This window comes from Aspergillus neoniger (genome assembly GCF_003184625.1).
Source record: "Aspergillus neoniger CBS 115656 unplaced genomic scaffold BO87scaffold_4, whole genome shotgun sequence".
Taxonomy (NCBI): Eukaryota; Fungi; Ascomycota; class Eurotiomycetes; order Eurotiales; family Aspergillaceae; genus Aspergillus; species Aspergillus neoniger.
Genome location: NW_020291132.1, coordinates 75,306 through 95,329, shown reverse-complemented (window position 1 = coordinate 95,329; position 20,024 = coordinate 75,306). Strand labels below are relative to the sequence as shown.

The window sequence follows — 20,024 nt, the reverse complement described above, 5'->3', positions numbered from 1 at the left end:
ATTCAAATTTTTTGTCTTTTCTAATACTCTTTTTGAGTATATCTGATTATTATACTAGTGATTCCCTTTCTGGTATGTACCCGAATTGCCTCTCTAGGAGCCTAGGAACAACCTGCATGGCAAGGCCACATCTAAGGCCAATGTCACGATCCTATCCTGGTGCGCTTCAAGACTGAGATCATCCGGACTACTAACCACTCGGCTCACCGGAAAAAAATAGTAAAAATCTGAGTCAACAGACTCAGAACATGCATCAGTTATAAGCTTGCAGTGAATACCAAATGTAAGGAGTTTCCGGATCCTTATAACCAGCTACATCAGGTAGATGGAAGGGAAAAAAATTGTTGTACTTTCGAGTCTGACGCCTTAACCACTCGGCCACACTGACTTATTGCATGTAAAAAGTCTGTCATTTTAAGGATTAGTACCCTATTACCTGCAAGGCAAGAACCTTCACACAATCAGAAGCCCAGGAATAACAATGATATAAACCTTCCCAGAGATGTTTGTGCACTCACTCAAAGAAATTTTGGAATTTTGAAAAGGAAGGAAATTTTTGTACAGCAGGAAATACAGAAAGGAAATACTAAGGACTATGTACGGCAGCAGGAGAATCAGACGATTTTATATATTACTAGTTCAGTGATTGAATAAGTTATATAGTATCTCGTCAAGTTCCTTCCTCAGGTTCCCTTCAGCTTTCAGGATCATCAACGTCCTCTACTACCAAATCGGTTTCCGTTCCCCGTAGGCCCATTAGCGTCTTCCTACTGACATTGTCAGTAAATACTTGTTCTGTCTGAATATGTCTCTAATTATTGCCGTCCTCAGTCCTCGGAGCGAAGCGGGCAGCGTAATGCGGAGGGGATGTTGACATGAATGACATGATTGGGTGGGGTAAAGCACGTAGTCCAAGGCAAACAACACCGGCCTCAGGCCCCTTAGTACATGCAATGAGCTACTACTACACTTAGGTACTTCCAGCTCGTTGCCTTTTGTGATTATCTTATTCGTCTAGGTGGCTAGGTACTTGACAGGAACATTCAGCGGCACATAGAAACGTCACAGGCTGCGGATAGATAAATAACCACACACCCGTGATCCAGTGCCAGATAGTAAGTAGGATACCAGAATCAGAGAGACCTTATTCTCTTATGTCCTTGACCGTCAGATTTTCCAGCAAGCTCCGCACAATTCAGACTGCATTTCCCCCGAATCAATCCTCGAAAGCCATCATGCAAAAAACGCCTGGTCCAGAAATAAAGAAAAGTAGAGGACGGAGCTTGCTTATAAAACCCGTACATGAAAATCCGTCAATATGCCTCTTTCTGAGCACCTTTCCAATGTGCGCGTATCTTATCGGGAAGAGTTATTGGTATATGTGTCTTCATTTGCCTGGTATAGCGCCCGATTTCGTCTATCGTAGTCCCAGGTCCGTCATCTCCACGCTGTCCGCTGAGCCCATCCAGAGGATGTTGTTACACCTATCAGTGTATTGCGTTAGTAAATATTATGGCAGATGTGCACAATTGCATCCCAGAAGAGGGGTAACGGATGGCCAGCTCCCAGCACTAGTATCAGAGACCCCAGCCTCCAAAATAGCACCCGACCGAATAAACGCACCTAATCAGCACCAGACCCAATGTTCCCGTGTTTTTTCCATCAAGAAACTCTTCCGTATCACGGAGCAGCACGTTCATGTACGAATCGATGCTCTCAAGCTTGCCCTTGTATTCCGTCTGGCCCCACTTGAGACGGATGATGACCTCGGTACCGACTCTGCGAAATGAATTAGAGAATGATTTCCGGTAAATATTGCTAGATATAAGATGGGATTGCGACGGGGCGATCAAGCGACAAGGGACCGGATGCGTACCTAGCCTGGAGGAAAGGCCGGGGGTTGACAGGGTTGAACTAGATTCGCAGAGTTAGCTTACACCCCATGGTAATAAGAACGTACGATTGAAGATAAAGACGTGTTCAATGGAGTTGGGATAGGAGAGTACGAACACTCATTGTTGGTGGTCTCGAATCAATGCCAGCTGCTCAGCAGGAAATCGTAAAATATGGAAATCGATGGGAATGGACGCGCCAAAGGAAACGGATAATGGTAGAAATAGAATATGACCGTCTCCACGTCCAGGTGAGATTGAGCTGGTCGCGTGCTGTAAAAGAGCTGGGCAGTCTATCGGAGATCGCAGAGCCAACTTGACGGAGCTGATGCCGTCCGCGAAAATGTGATGCCGCCAGACGCGGATATCGCCCAATCAGAAGCCACACAGAGACACCGCCTTCTGAGAACTGCAACATCGCTCCGCATTTCATCAGTTTTATGGTGCATCCACCAGGCCATTTATTCTCTTCCTCCATCTAAAGTTGATATTTTGCTGAATGTGAAGATATTCGGATTTGACGGTTTCTCCAGGTTATATGGATTAGATGAACCGTTTCTTTTACATTCCGACATTGTATTTGACACAAATATACTCAGCATCAAAGACGTCTTAGGCTCCATTGTCGATTACACAGGCTAAACTACACTCCATTTCTCATTAAAAGATAATACAAGGACCACTGATGATTCCCCTTTCTTACGCCCTTCCGACCTGGAAGTTGATCTCCTTAATCGAAACCTCATCTCCAGCCTTCTCATCGTAGTCATACCACTCTTCCTCTGACAAATCAATGCCGGTGAAAGGAGTAGAAGACTCGGCTCCCTTTGCTTCCCACTCACCCTTATATGAGCAGTTAGCTACGATAATCTCTTCGTAGTCTAGCAAAGAGGATACAAAAGCACAGCCAAAGAAAAAGATGGGAAAATATAAGAGAGGCAAGAGTTACTTACATCAGCCTTAAACTCCGTAAACTCCAATCCTCTGCAGTCAATTTCAATCACCTTCTTCGCAGTGCGCTTCTCATCCGCCTCGTAGACGTTGGGTCCAGCAGTGATAGAGGCAGAGTGGGTTTTCTAGTAACAATCAGTATGAGTTTTCGTATCATCTCAGATATTTCAGTGCTCTCGGTTGCGAGAACGAGGTTAGAAGATAAATGTCAACCCACCTGGCACAGCTTGCATTTCCAGACAAAGTTTGCCTCACCCCTACTACCGGGGATTTCATGCTGTTCCTACATACATCGTAAGTTTTCTTTGTCTGAGAATCTATAGGACGGAAAAGCAAAAGTGGACTTACGAAGCGGTTGAAGCTGACCCAGTTGGGGTGGGTTTCACGGCAAGAGGTGCATTGCACTTTGAAAGTGTAGTAGTAGGGCTCTTCCTCAGTGTCCTTGGGACGGAGGTCGGTGACGCTGTTGGGTGTGAAGATATGTGAGCTGGAGTTCGTTCTAGGTGAGGTGCGGGGAAGAATCTTTGCGGAGGGGAAATGGCAAGTGACTTTTGGGGGGGGGGGGGTTATAGGAAGTATGAATGGGTGAAAGGGTCAGTTAGTAGAAAAGAGACATTACATACCCGCTGAGTTCGGCAGACAGGACGAGGGAAAGCATCTTGACTGTATTTGTTGCTTGGGCGCGTGTGTGTTGATATGGAGGAAGGAAGTTCTTCAGTGCGGGGCCGTGATGTCGGTTTCGGAAGCACACATAAAGATTCCACCGCCCTCCCGCCTGCTGCCCTTTTCACTTCAGCGTCATCTTCTTGTGTTTGTCAAAACTACCAACATTGTGTGACTCATTTTTCGTGGGATACTGTGTTAATTAATCTTGCAGTGTTGTACAGCCAGAAAGTAAGCTTAGAGACATTATATAGTATGCTATTCCTAAGCTGTAGGCACTGACATCTTAAGTATCAGACCAATAGTAATGAGAATTTTGAGCATCACTAAACAGATAGGAACTCACACTACAATGAGCTAGGGTATTTGACTCTAGATTAGGATAGTGGCCATCCTCTGCACCGTGTTCTCAGTTGCACTGAATCTCAACCACTGGTGTGAAGGATACACCATATTCATAAACTATCAGCTAGAGTGGACTTATGTGGCTCCGCTCACACCAGTGAAATACTTCATAGGTGCTATACCTCGCCGAGAATTCCGAGTCACTAGTTTTACCGAGATTGCATATAAAACTGACAGACCAACTTCCGGACTGAGCCCTTTCACAATCGATTCATGTTTGGGAATGCACACTGATTAAATATCATGTACCGTGTGCCGCTCACAGTCGGGGCACATTCCAAGACTTGAAATTCTGTGGGAACAGTTAAGAATCCGAGCCAAGTAGAGAAAGGGTCGTCGGAAGCTGTCAGGAGCAAATCTAGCTTATAGCATCGGCATGCCGACTGGTGACGATAGGCGGTAAATACTATAGATTCATAATTGTAAGAGTTGCTGTAGTTGCGGCAGTAAGTGTGACCAATAGAAGTAATTACAAGGCTTTAGTACGACCAGATATCTACTCAGTCTATGGATTAAACATCTCCTGGTGTCGACTGTGGTGTGTCATGGGTATAGGCTTACATACCGTTCTCCTCGGAAGGCACCTAGGAAGTACGGCTCACTCGAATAGCATCATTCGCTTGAAACACGCCAGTGATATAAGCAATACAAGTGCTCTCATATATGAACATTACATGCTTGGTGCTTTCTACAATCGCTCCCAGCACAATGTACCTAGCTTAATCTCTCTGTTTGGTGTTAAGGTGAATCTGGACCAATAACACTGAATGAATGCCTTATAGCAACAATAGGAGAATTCAATAAAGCCTATTGAGAAAGTCCTATTGTCCAAGATCCTATTGTTCAAATGTTATAGAATAACCTATTATGGCTTAGTCTAGGAACACATGTTAGGTCAAAGTGCTCTATTGTCCTCAACAATAGCATTATTCACTATGTGATTTCCTATTTGGGGAAAATACTGCCCTGTATATATGAAAACCCTCATTTTGTAGACATGATACTGGTATAGTTCCAGTTTTACTACATTCAATGAGGACAATAGGCTCACAATAGAACAATAGGATAGGTAATTGTGTCCTATGTGCTTGGACTTCTTGATTGTATCCTTCAACATCTTCGGATTCTTGTCTATCCAAAACACCTTGATCATCTCTGCATACCTCAGAGCCTTCGTTGCCTGTCAGATTTCGTCTATCTAAGCCTCATCTTACTCGATCGGTTGACTGAAACGCCTCGACTTCAAGATGGAGAGCAATAACGAAAGCAGCGAGACTTGGGAAGTTCCCATCATGCTCAGCCCGGAGTAAGATATCCTCATGTTGCTTCCTTTTAACGATGCTGACTGCAATGGAGGAACCTCAGCTACGAGGAGATTGCTAGGATCAATCCGTTCTACGACAAAATCATGGATATGTGGAACAGATCCGCTCAGGCCGCAACTGAAATGATCCTCTCCTCAGAAGGCTCCCCAAGTCTCTCCTCTCCGTCGTCACAGTCGACACATTCCGGAACCGAAAAGTCCTGTGTTCATCGAGAAGCATCTGCATCTCTGCTGAGAGAATGCCAGTGCTATGCTGACCATCACGTCCCTAAGCAGCCATGCACCTTGCTCCAGAACGGAAGAGAGCATAAGCCTTTGTATCAGACCCAAGACGGGCTTCGAACTGGACAAACTGCTCTTATCGAGAATGGTGATAGTTTCAGAAACGTGCTCCCCCGTTCTGTCCACCCCGTTGAGCACTATCCGCATGATCAGGTAGATGCGTCCTGTGTGGAACCTGCCCTCATGCCAACAAAGACCACGCACAAGAAGCTCTTCGGTGAGAACGGCTGGCTAGGATGCACTGCCGACATGAAGGATTTGTCGAGGGACACTCACAAATTCAGAGGCTTGAGAGGTCTTGGCAGGAAGGTTATCAAGCAAGTGGAAGAACTCGTAAGTGACCTTCTTGTTTCATTTTAGTGTATAGACATGCTAATGTTGATTTCAGGCCGAGGATGTGGCCAGGGCTCACCCAAACCCCATTATCCATGCCACTCTTCGCCCTAGACTTGTCCCCGAATCGACCATTCCCATCTCGCTAGATCCCCCAACACAGGCCAAACTATACTCAGAAATGGAGGTCATGCTCTGCGTCAGCGCCAATAAGTTCCTTCTCGGACAATACAATGAGGGCCGTCTGTCTGAAGAATCGATTCGCAAGGTCACCAACTATTGGGGATCCAAAAACCGGCCTCAGGTCATTGAGTTCCAGTTCGACCAGGCCACCCAGCGCCGGCTGATTCTGGCAAACATCCGGACTTTGCGATTCAGCGGCGAGTGTTCATCCAACCTAGTTCTCCTTAAGTCGAACCTGAATAACTGGAAGGCACTGAGCAAGGAGATGGGCGTTCGCACGTTCTGTTTCCCCGATAGCGCGGTTCGCAAGCACATGCATGACATCCATAAGCTGCTGGACATGCTGGACGCGCCTCTTACCACCTATCTCACGTTCGAAGAGCTTCAGATGAGCATACTTTCCTTGATGAAGTCCCATCTTGAGAAGCTTTGCCAAGTTGATGGTAGCCATGAGAAGTCGCATCTGCCCAGTCGAAAGTACGATGGACATCATTTTTAAGGCGCATTGAGCGACTTGGTGTCTCTCATTATCCTCTTCGTTCTATCTCGGTTTTCTTTTATTCCCCTTGTCTGTCTCACCTTCCAGCTCAGCACAGCAAGCAAAGGTACATGCTAGAAGCGGTGACGAGTAATTAGTGTCTTAGCACGGCTTTATTAAGCCTTGTATCTATAATCTAGATAAAAATACAATCCAGGCCATGACACATTGAACAACTCTCATCTAAGACTCTTGTAGACGGTTAATGAGCGTATCAAGATGCTCAACTCCACATTAGAGAGAGTCTGACAGCTTGGCTTGGCGGGCGCTTTCCTGCAGACACAACTCACCGTGCAGCCAGTGGACCAATCGCCACGTATGCATCACCACGTAGCCCTGAAGCCCCTAAAATACAAGAATAGGGCGCAAGGTGACCTGAGACCAGCTAAAGTGCCTTAAGGTTCTCCCGGGCCATATATCACCAATCATTTGAACCCACTTACGAGTGTCCAGGCACCCATTTGACACAACAGAAGATCACACTCCACCATCATGCCAGATCATCCGCGCAACGGCTCATAATATTCCGAGAAGGTCCGCCAAGGTTCTTGAGGATGATCAACTATAACAGGGACCCGGTATGAGTAGTCTGCTTGGTGCGATTGACAACAACCCACACAGCTCAACCATCGTGTCTGCTGCAGACATCGACTATGTTTCAAAGCTTAATATGTCGGGCCCTGTTTACGGGAATGTAGAGGGCGCTGTGTATTTGTTGGCAGCCCCTAATTAGCTACGTGTCGAGTGGTCTTCCTTGCATAGCTTAGCATGCTCCTAATAGTATCCCTCCAGCATCCGTATGGCTTAATCTTGCGGTCTACTCCATAGTAGGAGAGAGATAAGATAGTACTACTAGTAGTTAACCAAAATCCACCCTGACAGTTAGCCGCGATAACTCCGTAAGCTTCGTCTCTGGGTCCGCTTGGTGCGACACACTCACCTGTTTTACTTGAGCAAATCGAGCGACCTGCAGAACCAGTAATATTACCATAGAAGCAAAGAGGGATGATCCTTCGTGGCTGGTGCTGTGTGAGTAATGGTTTGAAATACTCGTAAGTTCTAAGTTGTTTGGGGTTACCAATCGAGATCGGCGATCGCCTGGCCGGCTTTCACGTGGGCCGACGTCATGGGGTTCTCTGCAGATTCACCTGGATTCATCTTTTCTGCTGCTGCCACCTTTTCTGCCTCCGATCCATCTCCAGCTGCCTGGCTGGCTTCTGGAGTATCGCAGGCCTTTTTACTGCATCTCTTTTGATTATGAATCTTATCCTCAAAGCTGGTATCGGGCTTTTTCGAAGCTTTCGCTGATACCTGGCCTCCCTTGCTGACCTACAATCCAGCGCGCGCTGGACATCTCCAAACAACAGAACAGCGCTTCTGCCTACATTTGCTCCCAACTCGGACTCACTGTCATGCTGGTTAGCCCTTGGTCACTTTGCACTGGCTTGGTTTATTTACACAGCTCTCTTTTGCGATAGTCCTGTCCCTGTTACTTGCCGTCACGATGACGACCGGCCCTATCCATACCTACGGCCCATCTTGTTTACTCGCGGAAGACGACCCCGATCTCTCTGCCTGGCTTTCTTCCGATAAACCACCTAGCGTTCGACCGCAGTTCTTTTACACCTCCACCCTTGCAATCGATGATCCGTTGGCTGCTCTCCCCCCTCCAAGTAGCGGTCAAGGTTCGGGGAATGAGTGGGCTCCGCTCCAGCCATTCTCAGTCAGGGATAATGCGGCCCTGGAAGATTCTTGGAAACAATTGCAGCAGACCATAAGGAAAGAGCTCGATGGGAAATCCAAATCTCAAAGTGGTACTTCGTCAACTAGGAATTCGGGCATCGATGTACCAGGCCGGGGATTTTCTGTGGATCCGGGGAAATTGAAACAAAAGGGACTACATGACACAAGCTTGGCTGGGAGCCGGAATAGCTCTACTGGCGCCCCTTCGCGCTCCTTGGATGACCAATTACCTCCCAGCTCTCAAATACGGTCCAGAATCGAAGCTAGTAAGGCAGGCGTAAACAACAAAGGGTCTCGAGAAAGGGCACGCACACTTGGCAGTAGCTTAGATGGTGGTCCTACAGCCGGCACAGGTGTACGGCGCAAACTGGAGCCGCCTTTCAACGACAAGTTCGGATCGGTAGAAACCAAGGCTAATGAAGTACTAACAAGTGACGATGCAGGAGCTGATGGCGCAGAAAGCACCAGTCCGCGAAGCTATCCTTCGCGCGATGTGAGCATCAGTGGTTCCCCTTTTGCCAGAGCTCCAGTCTCTCCCAGACACAGCCCATTAGGACGGTCTGTGGAATCTATATCGTCGAAAGATGGGAACCAGGATTCCTTGATCGATCCACCCACTCAGTCTGCACCGAAACCATCGGGATTACGGACGACGATTCGACAGACCTCTCCCGACGAGGATGATGGTGAAACGGGAGAAGCCGACCCGGTTGAGGAGCCGCGGCACAAAGTCCCCGTAGGTGCATCTCGGCTTCATCTGGTCGAATTACCAAGTCTCAAGGTAAGTCCATTTTCTAATCAACACGGTTGACCATGATAGCAAGTGGCTAAACCCGGACAGATGAAACCGATCTATTGGAGCCCCCTTCATGATATTTCGAGCGTATTTCGTGCGACGTGGTTCTACAAAAACACTATGCTCCCTGTGGAGACCGAACTCGCCAATAGATTGGAAGATGGCTACAACTACCTGAAACCATGGACCGAAACTTGGCAAGATGAACTTAATAGCTGCGTTGAGAATGGTGCCGATGCCGAATTGAAGATCGTACACAAGCTCTGGCCGAAAGAGAATACAACTAGACCACCTACAGCTGTGGCTGCGCCAGGTTCTGAACTTCGAAGCTCCAGCGCTCGTCTGTCGAACGAAGACAAGCGCAAAAGTCCTGAAATAATGCCGTTAGACCTCAACCGAGCTGCGGGTAGTACATCCGCGCAGTCCGACACTGTCAAGCCGTTCTTGAATTCTAGCGTCATCTACGCTGACGCGAGAAACGCACAGATTCTCCGGCCCAGCCTTCTTCCATCTGTGTCAAGGGGACGCAAGCCGCTCAGTGCGATCCGTAAAGGGAGGCAGATTGGTATTCCTGTGATTCGTGGCTTCAGTAGACGATTATGGGACCGACTACACCCAAGCAAACCCAGCCCAGTAGACGTGAGGAACTACCTGCGAAGCACCCAATCTCGAGCAATGTCGACGACATCCATCGAGCCTATTTGCTATGCATGTGCGATAGAAGAATTGCGGCCTGCTCCCACAGACTTGGTGCTAGTCATACACGGTATTGGCCAGAAACTGTCGGAACGGATGGAGAGTTTCCATTTTACCCATGCTATCAATGCCTTTCGAAGGCAGATCAACGTGGAATTAAACAGCGAGCCCGTCTGGCCGCATGTGCGCCCAGGCCATGGAGGCATTATGGCCCTTCCTGTCAATTGGCGCTCTACCTTGTCATTAGATGAAGCTAACCTGGAGTCTCCAGCTGGGGAAGATCCTGCTGCGAACCACTATTCCCTAGACGATATCACGCCGCAGACGATACCGGCTGTCAGGTCATTGATCAGCGATGTCATGCTGGACATCCCGTACTATCTGTCTCACCACAAGCCTAAGATGATACGTGCAGTAGTCAAAGAAGCTAACCGCATCTTTCGGCTTTGGTGTGAGAACAATCCAGGATTCCAGCAGAACGGGCGAGTACATCTGCTTGCACATTCCCTGGGGAGTGCCATGGCCTTGGATATTCTCACTCATCAGCCAACGAAAATTCCAACCTTCAACTTTGCCAAAACCGAAGTTCACGGAGACATTTTCGAATTTGATACGAAAAGCCTCTTTATCTGCGGCAGTCCGGCCGGGTTCTTCCTCCTTCTCAATAAAGGTAAATTTGCACTCTCATCCACAATATACGTCCTTATCGGATTAACCAACCACACAGCGAACTTACTACCTCGACGAGGTCGAGACAAACCCGGCTGTGAAGGCGACGACCGGCTCCGAGGCGTGGCAGGTGAAGCAGACACATACGGCTGTCTAGCCGTCGACAACCTCTACAACATCATGCACACCACCGATCGTAAGCATCTTACATCCCTCACTTCCAACCTACCTCATACTAACAGACACCTCAGCAATCGCCTACCACGTCAACGCGGCCGTTGACAGCGGCCTCGCCAGGTCCCTCCGACCCGCGTCCATCCCGACCTCCGCCGCATCCTTCTGGCAATCCGTAGGCAGCGTATTCCGCTGGAGCACTCCCCCAGCTCTACTCCCCTCAACCACCACCGTCCCCACCCGTCCAGCAACCCTCAACAAACTCCCCACCAACGTCGAACTAGAAACTCACGACTTCACACATGAAGAAATTGCCGAAAAGCGCATGTTCCTGCTCAACGACAACGGCCAGATCGACTATTTCCTCTCTGGCGGCGGCGGGCCCCTGAACATTCAATACCTGAACATGCTCAGCGCGCATAGCAGCTACTGGACCCTGACTGACTTCGTACGCTTTATCGTTATTGAAGTCGCTCGCAAACAGGGCAGAGAATATACTCTGCCTGTGCTGAGGGCGGCGAAGAAGAAGGGGTGGAAGATACATAAAGGCTGATGCGATGGTCTGGCCTATGCACCAACGAAGTTTTGCATGAAATGCGCGTTGTTCATCTATCTATTCATTCTTGTCTAAGTCTACTACGTCATGTTTGGTTAGCATGTGCGACTGGTCCTGGGAATCTTGTGGTGCAGATACTGATCTAATACTTGTTTTTTCTTGGTGGTAGCGATACCCTTGTTTTGGAGTCCAGAGTGCGATTGATACAATAAATTCGGAGCTTGTCTTGCTATGTTCTGGCATAGAATTTTGTATTCTTGCATATTTGGGGCAAATAATGAATGTCTACACTACAAGGTCATAATTCAGAAGAAGTAATGCCTACATAATATCATGAAGAAGTAATGCAATTTTGATTATAGCTATGCTATATATCCTAAATGAGCAAAACCTTGTAGTTAACTTAATCCTCCTCATTTCTCCGGCACCACAGCCCCCATCATCAACGCCTCAACCAACGACCCCTTCTCCACCTTCCCGGTTCCCGGCTTCAGCACCAACAGCGCATTAGCACTCGCCAAACTACCCACTCTGGAGCTACGCTGTCCCACCCCCTCCAATCCCGTACTCATAGCATAGAGCCGGCCATCCTCGCGCGACGCCGTAACAATGGCCCGATGATACTCGGTGCGTTTCTTATCCACGGGGAACGGATGCGCCAATGCCACAGACACAAGCGGAAGGCCTAGGGGCGGGGAGATCCCAGCGGGGGTGATCTTGCGCTGTTCCATGCCCATGAGCTTGTGGAGGGAGGGCAGTACGAAGAGATTGAGGGTGACGAGCGCGGAGGCAGGGTTACCGGGGAGGGAGAAGATGAGTTTGGTTTCGCGTTCTTGTTGCTGCTGTGATGATGATGGTGTGGAGGAGGGCTTGAATGGGATTGTGGCGAAGGTGGTAGGTTTGCCTGGTTTCATGGAGACACGGCCGAAGTGGATGGTTCCGCCGAGGGATCGCTCGATGGTGGGTTTGAGGAGGTCAAGCTCGCCCATTGAGACACCGCCCGTGGTGATGATTACGTCGACGCTGGATTGGGCTTTGCCGACGCCTCTGAGGGCGTCGCGGAGGCTTTGCTCGAGTTCTCCGACTGGGGTGTCGCGGGCGATGCCGAGGTCGACAGTGGGGAAGCCCCAGGAGGTGAGGCAGGAGAGGAGGGACGGGCGGTTCGAGTCACGGATTTGGCCGCCTTGGAGCTTGCGTGGGTCGTTGTGTTCGACGAGTTCGTCGCCTGTGCTGAGGACTCCGATGCAGGGTTTCTTGTAGACTTTCACGGTCTGGGTTCCTGTTGCTGCTAGAAGGCCGATCTCGCCGCCTACTGAGGTGATTAGGTCGCCTTTGCGGAGGATGCAGGACCCCAGAGCTACGTCGCTGCCTGGTTCGCGGACATTTTCTTGGGGTTTGATGTCTCCGGTTAGGATCTCGACGGTTGCTTCTTCTTGGCCGTCGGGGGTCGAGGAGGCGAGGACGGTGTCTTCGACCATCACTACGGCGTTGGCGTTGGGGGGAAGCGGTGCGCCGGTGGTGATTCGGGCGATGGTGCCGGGTTCGAGGGGGAATAGGATGCCTCCTTCGTTGGCGTGGGTTATGGATGCAACGGGGAAGATGCCCTTAGTGCTGGGGCCGGCATCGGGGGATTCGGGGGCGATGACGGCGTAGCCGTCGACGATACTGGCACGGTATGCGGGCACGGCTTCCCGGGCGTAGACATCTTCGGCAATGACAGATCCGACGAGCGCTGTTGTCACCGGGGCTTCAATGATTGTCGGTTCGGGCGTGTGTTGGCTGATCAGTTGGAGCGCTTCGTCAACCGAGAGCATTGGGTACGGAGACTCGCGGTATCGACGGTTTGGACCGGCGTTGGGGTCGTTTGACTGGGGACGTTCTGACGGGGAAGTATGTGCGCGGGGAACGGCATGTCCATGACTATGATCATGTCCTCCGTGATGATGATGGTGGTGGTGATGGTGATGGTCTGCCTTGCTGCCAGAGGGAGATGGCGCAGACACCCCTGCCTCGGCTTCAAGTTTCTTGACCCCGCCTGCGTGCAGGGCTCTGGAGTTTGCGCCAGCCGCCTGGCTACACGCATGCGGCAAGAGCTTAATGATTGCTTCGAGGTTCTCCTTGGCCCCTTTGGGAGATCCCGGTACGGTGACTATCAGCGTCTTGTCTCGCACACCTGCAACAGGGCGAGACATCATTGCAACTGGTGGTGTTTGTTAGCAGGCGAGTATTGCAATGTTGTCGCTGACTGCCTTACAAGGGGTGACTTTGAGAGAAGCTGCAATCATGCCATGTCTAGGTGCAGTAAGTTAGTATCGGTCATAAATCCGACATGGGAGAGTTGGTATAGACGCACACCAGGCCAGATGCATGGCGATGGATGAGAGGCGATACGGCCTGTCTGGCATTAGCAATGAAATACGAAGCTCAAGGGCAGGTAGAAGACCGACCTCAGGCGTGATATCCTTCGTAGCAAACCCAGTACCACCGCTTACGACCACAAGATTGACCCAGTTTGGACCGTCAGTCCAGTCACAAATGGAGCGTTGGATCTCCAACACATTATCGGGGACGATCTTGATAACGGGCTGACCCCAGTTATTCGACCCTTCGGCTGAGATGACGGTAGTAAGTGTATCTCCCACTCTATCTGTAGAGGGATCTTGCGAGGCGGTATCCGAGACGATCAAGATCGCCGCTTTAAGGGTGTTGTCTGCCATTGTAGAGAAGTGAGGGGTTGTTGGAGAGTCTCCTGCCGAGACGGCGGGGAGAACGGAGATGGATGTTGATAAGAGCGGAGGCTGCTTGACTGGCCGGACTGGTGACCCGCAGCGCCTACTACAGTATATAGTATGCTGCATCTATTCTACGAAACTGCTACTACAGCTTATACCTTACGACGTAAATACTTGTGCTCGCTATTTATCTTCGTTTGGTAAAATGTTCCTATGATATCTCCTAGCAATTACTGTACACCTTTCCTCCTCTTCTTTCCCCATCAGGCAAAGCAACAAAAACAAGACTATCAATGCAATTCACGCATAGCCAACCGGTCTACAGTCAAATCGAATCCATGCGCCCAATGCGGCCTATAAATAGGACAAATAACAGAAAAGTGAAGACAAGAATGATATAGGTCGTACAGATCATCCCCATCATGGCCCTCTACATCTCCACCAGCAGCATTCTTCAAGCAGCTCCAAAGTCGAGTGCCTTTCCTCCAACCAGAAGCCCAACAATCAATCCGAAGAGACCGAGAACGGAGCTGAAGATTTCGATAACCAGAATCTTGACGAACCTATCGTGCATTTTGTTAGCGTTCACTCCGCTAATCGAATGAAGGGGCTGACGAACAAGCTAGGGTCAGCAGCATCGGCCAGGGCCGCACCACTTCCGTTAATACCGACGGAGATACCGCAAATGAGGTTGCAGGCGCCCACAGTGATACCGCCCCAGAACAGCGCATATCCGGTGTAGTAGTTGCTGCCAGAGAAGGCCTCATCGCCTTCAACGAGGTTGAGCTTGGAGGAGAAGACGATGGCCATGATGACACCATAGATAGCCACGACTTCACAGAAAATAATCGAGATCAAGTTCTTGGTACGGATTCTGGGTGCTTTGACACCTCCACCAACGATCGAGGAGCCGGTCAAGAAGATACCCCTGATCGGAACGCAGTCAGTATCCCGTTCTCAATGACACAAGCCGGAATTGTAAAGCCATACCATGCCGCACCAACCACCGACAAGCCAATGCACATGGCAATTCCAAAGTTCGCCCAGGCATACGGAGACACCGACTCGAGGAAGTAGCCGATCTAGATCGAATTAGCGGGTGTTCACTGGTCATCGTGGTCGTAGGGATCCGTGACGTACGTTAATCTTTTCGCCTTCACCGCGGAAGAGGTAGTCTAATCATGGAAACCAAGGAAATTAGTGTCTTGATGAAGCCCGCCGCGCCAGAATGATGGTTTACTTACACAGTCCTACCACCGCTGCTGCCACGATTACAACACCGGAAGGATAGAGGAGACCCATGATGAAACCCCGGTTTTCGGCACTGCCTGAGTGCTGAAGGATATCAAGAAAACAAACGACGGGGGCCCCGAAGAGGAGAGGAGCAGAAGATAGGGAGTCAGACGAGGAGCGTAGGGAGCTCTTGACCGAAGCGTGTAGCTGGAACAAGCCGCAAGTACAGCGGGAGGTGGAGGTCGGGCCGCCGATTAATCCGCGGGCGTGTGCTTGTCAGTCCATCATCCCAGTTTAATACAAATACGGAGTACATAATACTGTCCAAGTTCCCCGGACCGATCCATGGGTCGAGCTCTCCTCCAGTCATCGTCGTCGTCGTCTTGCTGAACCTCTCTGCTCCCCGATATATACGATCGCTTTTCGCACCTCTCGTCTCTCCCCCAGATATACTTCCACCCCAATATATGTCCTTGTATCCCTAGTGCCCTCCTCCCACCTGACCGTTGTCCACCGCCTTAACACTTGTTGACTTTGCGACGTGCCTCCGCTACCCCTGATTCCGCCACCACTCCTACTATCAGAACATCTGCAGTCATGGCATCCACCTCCGGGGTAGGGTCGTATTCGAACCCTTTGAAGAAGTTCAAGTATGTCCCGCCTGTAGTATATCTTCCAGCTTTCGTGAATGTGCGGCTAATCGAATTGCAGGCTGGTTTTCTTGGGCGAGCAGAGTGGTACGGATATCTTCTGCGACAATACTCCAACCATTGGCGCCACCCGGTCTCTGACATCTTCCTCACAGTTGGAAAAACTTCCCTGATCACACGCTTCATGTACGACTCGTTTGACAACACGTACCAAGCTACCATTGGAATCGATTTCCTGTCAAAGGTATACTACGCCTAGTCGACTGCTTCCCCTACATTAGCAGGCCCTCACCCGAGCCATTCTCACCCGGTCTCATGGTTCTCCATACGTTCGCGCTACTGCAGGAAGCTGATTCGCATTGCCCATCCTAGACTATGTACTTGGAAGATAGAACTGTTCGCCTTCAACTTTGGGACACAGCCGGTCAAGAGCGTTTCCGATCTTTGATTCCTTCCTACATCCGTGACTCGAGCGTCGCGGTCGTGGTCTACGATATCTCCAACGCCAAGTCCTTCCAGAACACACGCAAATGGATCGACGATGTACGTGGGGAACGCGGTAACGATGTGATCATCGTTCTGGTGGGCAACAAGACCGATTTGAATGACAAGCGCGAGGTCACGACGGCGCAGGGCGAGGAGGAGGCCAAGAAGAACGGCTTGATGTTCATTGAGACCAGTGCTAAAGTTGGTCACAATGTGAAGCAGCTTTTCAGGAGAATTGCGCAAGCCCTACCCGGCATGGAGGGTGAAGCCAACCGGGGAGACAACCAAAGTGCGTTACCCTTTCCCCGCCCATGGCTTAAGTTACACGGAATGAATACTGACGGCTTTGACAGTGATCGATGTCAACATCACCCCGAAAGAGACCACGACCAACGACGGATGCGCCTGCTAGATGTTGTACTCTCTAATTCGTTCTACCCCGGCCATACTCCCTACTACTTGCGATCCCTCTCTATCTGTGCCTGAATCTCAATGATGAGGCTTGAGATTGTCCATAATGCTCTTCATTTTTAAGATGTACATTTTTCTCCCTTTATGTTCCAGGTGAATAGCGTGTTTAGATCAAGCTTGAGCTTTTCTTTTTTCTGTTGAATGCGTCTTCTCTTGCTCTTCCTGAAACCTTACCTTGAACTCCGACTTTTGACGGGAGACCCAGGCGTTCGGCTTGTGCATTGACATCATATTGCATTTCCCCGCGGTTTCCCGACTTTTGTGCTGTTTTCTTGTCTGTGTCGCTTGCTCCGGGAGCATCATGGATGATAATGATGATGCTACTGCTGCGATTTGTTAGAAATACCACTACTCCAGATGGCGTTCATGTTGCAATGGCCAAGTCATGGGTGGCATAAGCTTTTGTTGGGATCGGTGGCTCTACCAAGTGCTGTGGTTCTTCGTCGTATGATCAACGGGGGGGTAAGTGTCGATTAGGTTATCGTGTCAACCGCTCATCCCGGCGATCTGACTAGTCTTGTCGGAGAAAAATCAACAACATAATGGGGAAAACCCTTTCAAGATCAGCCCCTGAGAGAGGAATTCATGCACAATGGTGGGTTCGATAGTAAGCAGGCCAACAGGCAGTAGCATTGGTCGTACTCGTATTATGTCTTGGCAAGCATAGGTCAAGCAGAGTATGTACGTACGACATGCACAGTCTAGTACCTCCTAGTCGGCAGGGGATCCATCCAGACGGGGGGGCGAAAGAGGTAGGGTAGAACTAGGGCCACCATCGAACACAGAATTGTTTGATTCGGATGTCAATACGGTTCGATCGCAGCATTATAATATAGTCAGTATAACAGGGGTAGGATGTATGTAGCTTTCTGGTGCTGTTGTTGTTACAGCCAACAAACAACGTCATGGGGCAGCGCATTGGCGGTGACCACAGGGTCTGTTGCAAGCAACACAAGCAAGAAAAGGGCATCGATCGGCGGGCGGATCGCCCGGAAAATCGTGCCCCTGTGAAACCCGCAATTGGGCGCCAGCGTCACTTAAACACGCCCTGCTGCGTCCTCTTTAGTCCTTTCAATCTCGCTCTTCCCGCCAGCCCTTCCATTCCTTTTCCTCTTTCTGTCGCTCCCTTCCTTCCACCTTCCACCACCACCACCAACAACCCTCATATCTCCCCCCCTCTCCTACATAACATTCCCTTAACTCTGATATCTCTCCTCGGCGATATCAATCATGGGTTTATCAACCCGTCTCTTCCGCATCCCGCGGCCAGAGGTATGTTTTAACATTACACAACCCCCGGCGTTTAAATGAAAAAATTAGGATGGGAACCCAGACCCTGTTTGGACCCCGTTGCCCGGTCGCGCGCTGTAATGAGGCTAACCATCGCATCCCGGCTTTCCGGTGACCTTCACACAGACCTTCCTCTATGTTATGAGCCTTCAAACCGGAGCTTCCTTGATCACTCTCTCCTTACTCCTCAACAAAATTAGCGGACTCTATGGCTTGCTCGCCCTGTTGACCGGTTACCACCTCTCCCCGGTGCAGCTGTCCATGTACATTTACTCCCTCCTCGCGCTCGGCCTCACAGCTTTACTCTTCCCGCACATCCGGAAACAAACGCCACTACAATGCCTCGCGCTCGCTTGGCTCTATGTCTTCGACAGCCTGATCAATGCCGCTTATACTGCAGCTTTCGGTGTGACCTGGTTCCTAGTCGTGTCTCAGCATTACGACAACGGCAGCGCCTCGGGACCGGGTGGTGAGACCATCGCCCAGACCGCTGGCTTCACGAGCCCCAAGTACGACACCACCAAAACAGAGAGCGATCACTACGCTAGGAGACCGGATGCTCTCGGAAACGCTGTGGCACAGCCCGAAAGCTTCCAAAGCATCTTTGTCATTTGCTGCCTCTGGGTTATTCGCATCTACTTCGTTTTCGTCATGCTCGCTTTTGCTCGGCAGGCCCTCCGTCTCTACGTCGCCGTCCCTCGCCACACCCAGCTCCCAACCCACAGCCGTAATACCTCCATCGCAAGCGTCGCCAGTATTGCGGACATTGACCGGGAACCTTTCTCCCCGTATAGCCCTGATGGCCAAGGTTGGCAAGGAAAGCTCGGGCGCATCATGATCAGCATCGGCCGCAACTACTGGCTCGGCGAGGATGAAGAAGGCGGAAACTGGATGGCCACCCTTGGCCGCCGTTTCCGCGCTCGTGCGGAAGACACCGAACTTCCCGGCCCTCTCGAGCGGGAGAGAAGACGTCGCTCGGGAACCGGACCTCCCCAACCCTCTCAGTCCGCTTTTCAGGCTGTAGCCTTACAACAACCGATCCATGAACAGGTCCCAGGAATGAACGTCAAGATGAACGGTTGGACCGAGAGCAGGTAATTCTGCGATCGTCTTGCATTGGAACTTCAATTGAAGATCCTCGGTCTCTGATCCGGTAATACATTTCAAAACTACCAAGGGGCTCAAGGGCGCATCCCGGCGGACATGATCAGTCACCGTCTGCCGTATCGCACAGAATGACAGAGCGAGAGCTTGGTTCTTGATGACGATGCCACACTCTACTATGGAGGGCTCACAACTCCATAGCCTCCCCCTTTGTGTCCACCCACGTTGCGTGGTTTTCCTTTCAAACCTGTTATTATATATGCCGAAATGATCTACATACACTGTTTATGAATCGGGACAATGGGAGACATAGGGGAATAAGGGAGGACGGTACCGCGCTTCTTCGGCCCTGGCTTGTGCAGCGATGGTGTGATATTGAAACGACATCCATCCCAAATAGTCGCGCGCGCGAAAGGCGCGGGCTACCAGGCGGCATCATAGCTGGAAGGATGAACATATATTGGCTTTTGAGGAGGTTTGTCGTCACGGCCGACATGGACTTGGCGTCTCGGACCTGTATATTTGTATCGACATAGGGATGGTTCGTTCGAGGCGTTATCTTGTTTTCAGGGTACATTTTTGTCGCATCATGCTAGGGATTTGCATATATTTCTTCCCCCATCATACTTGGGCGCCCGAGAACAGCGTCATATTATTTTATGTGCAAGAAATAGATACCCCTCGCCAATCTTGATTCGTCAGCTGTCACTGGCAATAAATTGTGGCTTGGTTTTCATAAGATCGGATGGTGTCGTGCTGTATAATTATCTACTATACATCTAGTGTCTGATCCGAGTTATCTCCGATGCTGTCTCGCCCGAGAAAGGATGATGTCAGTTGCATGTCTGGAGCG

The 20,024-nt window shown here is 50.2% G+C and overlaps 7 protein-coding genes across 7 annotated transcripts; 4 read left to right on the top strand and 3 right to left on the bottom strand.

Moving 5' to 3' along the window:
* Window positions 1-984: 984 nt before the first annotated feature.
* On the bottom strand, window positions 985-3,553 carry BO87DRAFT_455647 (DUF866 domain protein). Its single transcript, XM_025628669.1, has 8 exons — window positions 3,467-3,553; window positions 3,192-3,306; window positions 3,061-3,126; window positions 2,846-2,968; window positions 2,607-2,735; window positions 1,877-1,914; window positions 1,624-1,779; window positions 985-1,484 (listed from the first exon to the last, which is right to left on the bottom strand). The coding sequence occupies exons 1-8, from the start codon at window positions 3,499-3,501 to the stop codon at window positions 1,418-1,420; spliced, it is 729 nt and encodes a 242-aa protein (XP_025483526.1). The 5' UTR covers window positions 3,502-3,553; the 3' UTR covers window positions 985-1,417.
* A 1,605-nt stretch (window positions 3,554-5,158) lies between these two features.
* BO87DRAFT_445800 (uncharacterized protein) lies at window positions 5,159-6,561 on the top strand (the record flags this gene model as incomplete). The annotated part of the gene is made up of 3 exons (XM_025628178.1): window positions 5,159-5,217; window positions 5,277-5,850; window positions 5,906-6,561. The coding sequence occupies 3 exons, from the start codon at window positions 5,159-5,161 to the stop codon at window positions 6,530-6,532; spliced, it is 1,260 nt and encodes a 419-aa protein (XP_025483525.1). The 3' UTR covers window positions 6,533-6,561.
* Window positions 6,562-7,849: 1,288 nt separating this feature from the next.
* On the top strand, window positions 7,850-11,521 carry BO87DRAFT_373001 (DDHD family phospholipase). Its single transcript, XM_025622429.1, has 5 exons — window positions 7,850-7,989; window positions 8,050-9,095; window positions 9,156-10,476; window positions 10,534-10,671; window positions 10,727-11,521. Exons 2-5 carry the CDS (start codon window positions 8,076-8,078, stop codon window positions 11,200-11,202), a joined length of 2,955 nt encoding a protein of 984 aa, XP_025483524.1. The 5' UTR covers window positions 7,850-7,989; window positions 8,050-8,075; the 3' UTR covers window positions 11,203-11,521.
* A 96-nt stretch (window positions 11,522-11,617) lies between these two features.
* On the bottom strand, window positions 11,618-13,948 carry BO87DRAFT_373000 (bifunctional molybdopterin adenylyltransferase MobB/molybdopterin molybdotransferase MoeA family protein; the record flags this gene model as incomplete). The annotated part of the gene is made up of 4 exons (XM_025622428.1): window positions 13,653-13,948; window positions 13,559-13,599; window positions 13,460-13,497; window positions 11,618-13,405 (listed from the first exon to the last, which is right to left on the bottom strand). Exons 1-4 carry the CDS (start codon window positions 13,920-13,922, stop codon window positions 11,619-11,621), a joined length of 2,136 nt encoding a protein of 711 aa, XP_025483523.1. The 5' UTR covers window positions 13,923-13,948.
* A 173-nt stretch (window positions 13,949-14,121) lies between these two features.
* BO87DRAFT_372999 (H(+)-transporting V0 sector ATPase subunit c'') lies at window positions 14,122-15,409 on the bottom strand. Its single transcript, XM_025622427.1, has 5 exons — window positions 15,182-15,409; window positions 15,078-15,112; window positions 14,928-15,019; window positions 14,557-14,865; window positions 14,122-14,500 (listed from the first exon to the last, which is right to left on the bottom strand). The coding sequence occupies exons 1-5, from the start codon at window positions 15,237-15,239 to the stop codon at window positions 14,392-14,394; spliced, it is 603 nt and encodes a 200-aa protein (XP_025483522.1). The 5' UTR covers window positions 15,240-15,409; the 3' UTR covers window positions 14,122-14,391.
* A 358-nt stretch (window positions 15,410-15,767) lies between these two features.
* On the top strand, window positions 15,768-16,718 carry BO87DRAFT_299722 (Rab family GTPase YPT6; the record flags this gene model as incomplete). The annotated part of the gene is made up of 5 exons (XM_025619104.1): window positions 15,768-15,820; window positions 15,882-15,907; window positions 15,976-16,064; window positions 16,193-16,595; window positions 16,660-16,718. The coding sequence occupies 5 exons, from the start codon at window positions 15,768-15,770 to the stop codon at window positions 16,716-16,718; spliced, it is 630 nt and encodes a 209-aa protein (XP_025483521.1).
* Window positions 16,719-18,007: 1,289 nt separating this feature from the next.
* BO87DRAFT_299534 (inositol phosphorylceramide synthase regulatory subunit KEI1) lies at window positions 18,008-19,165 on the top strand (the record flags this gene model as incomplete). The annotated part of the gene is made up of 2 exons (XM_025619097.1): window positions 18,008-18,049; window positions 18,194-19,165. 2 exons carry the CDS (start codon window positions 18,008-18,010, stop codon window positions 19,163-19,165), a joined length of 1,014 nt encoding a protein of 337 aa, XP_025483520.1.
* Between the last annotated feature and the right edge of the window lie 859 nt (window positions 19,166-20,024).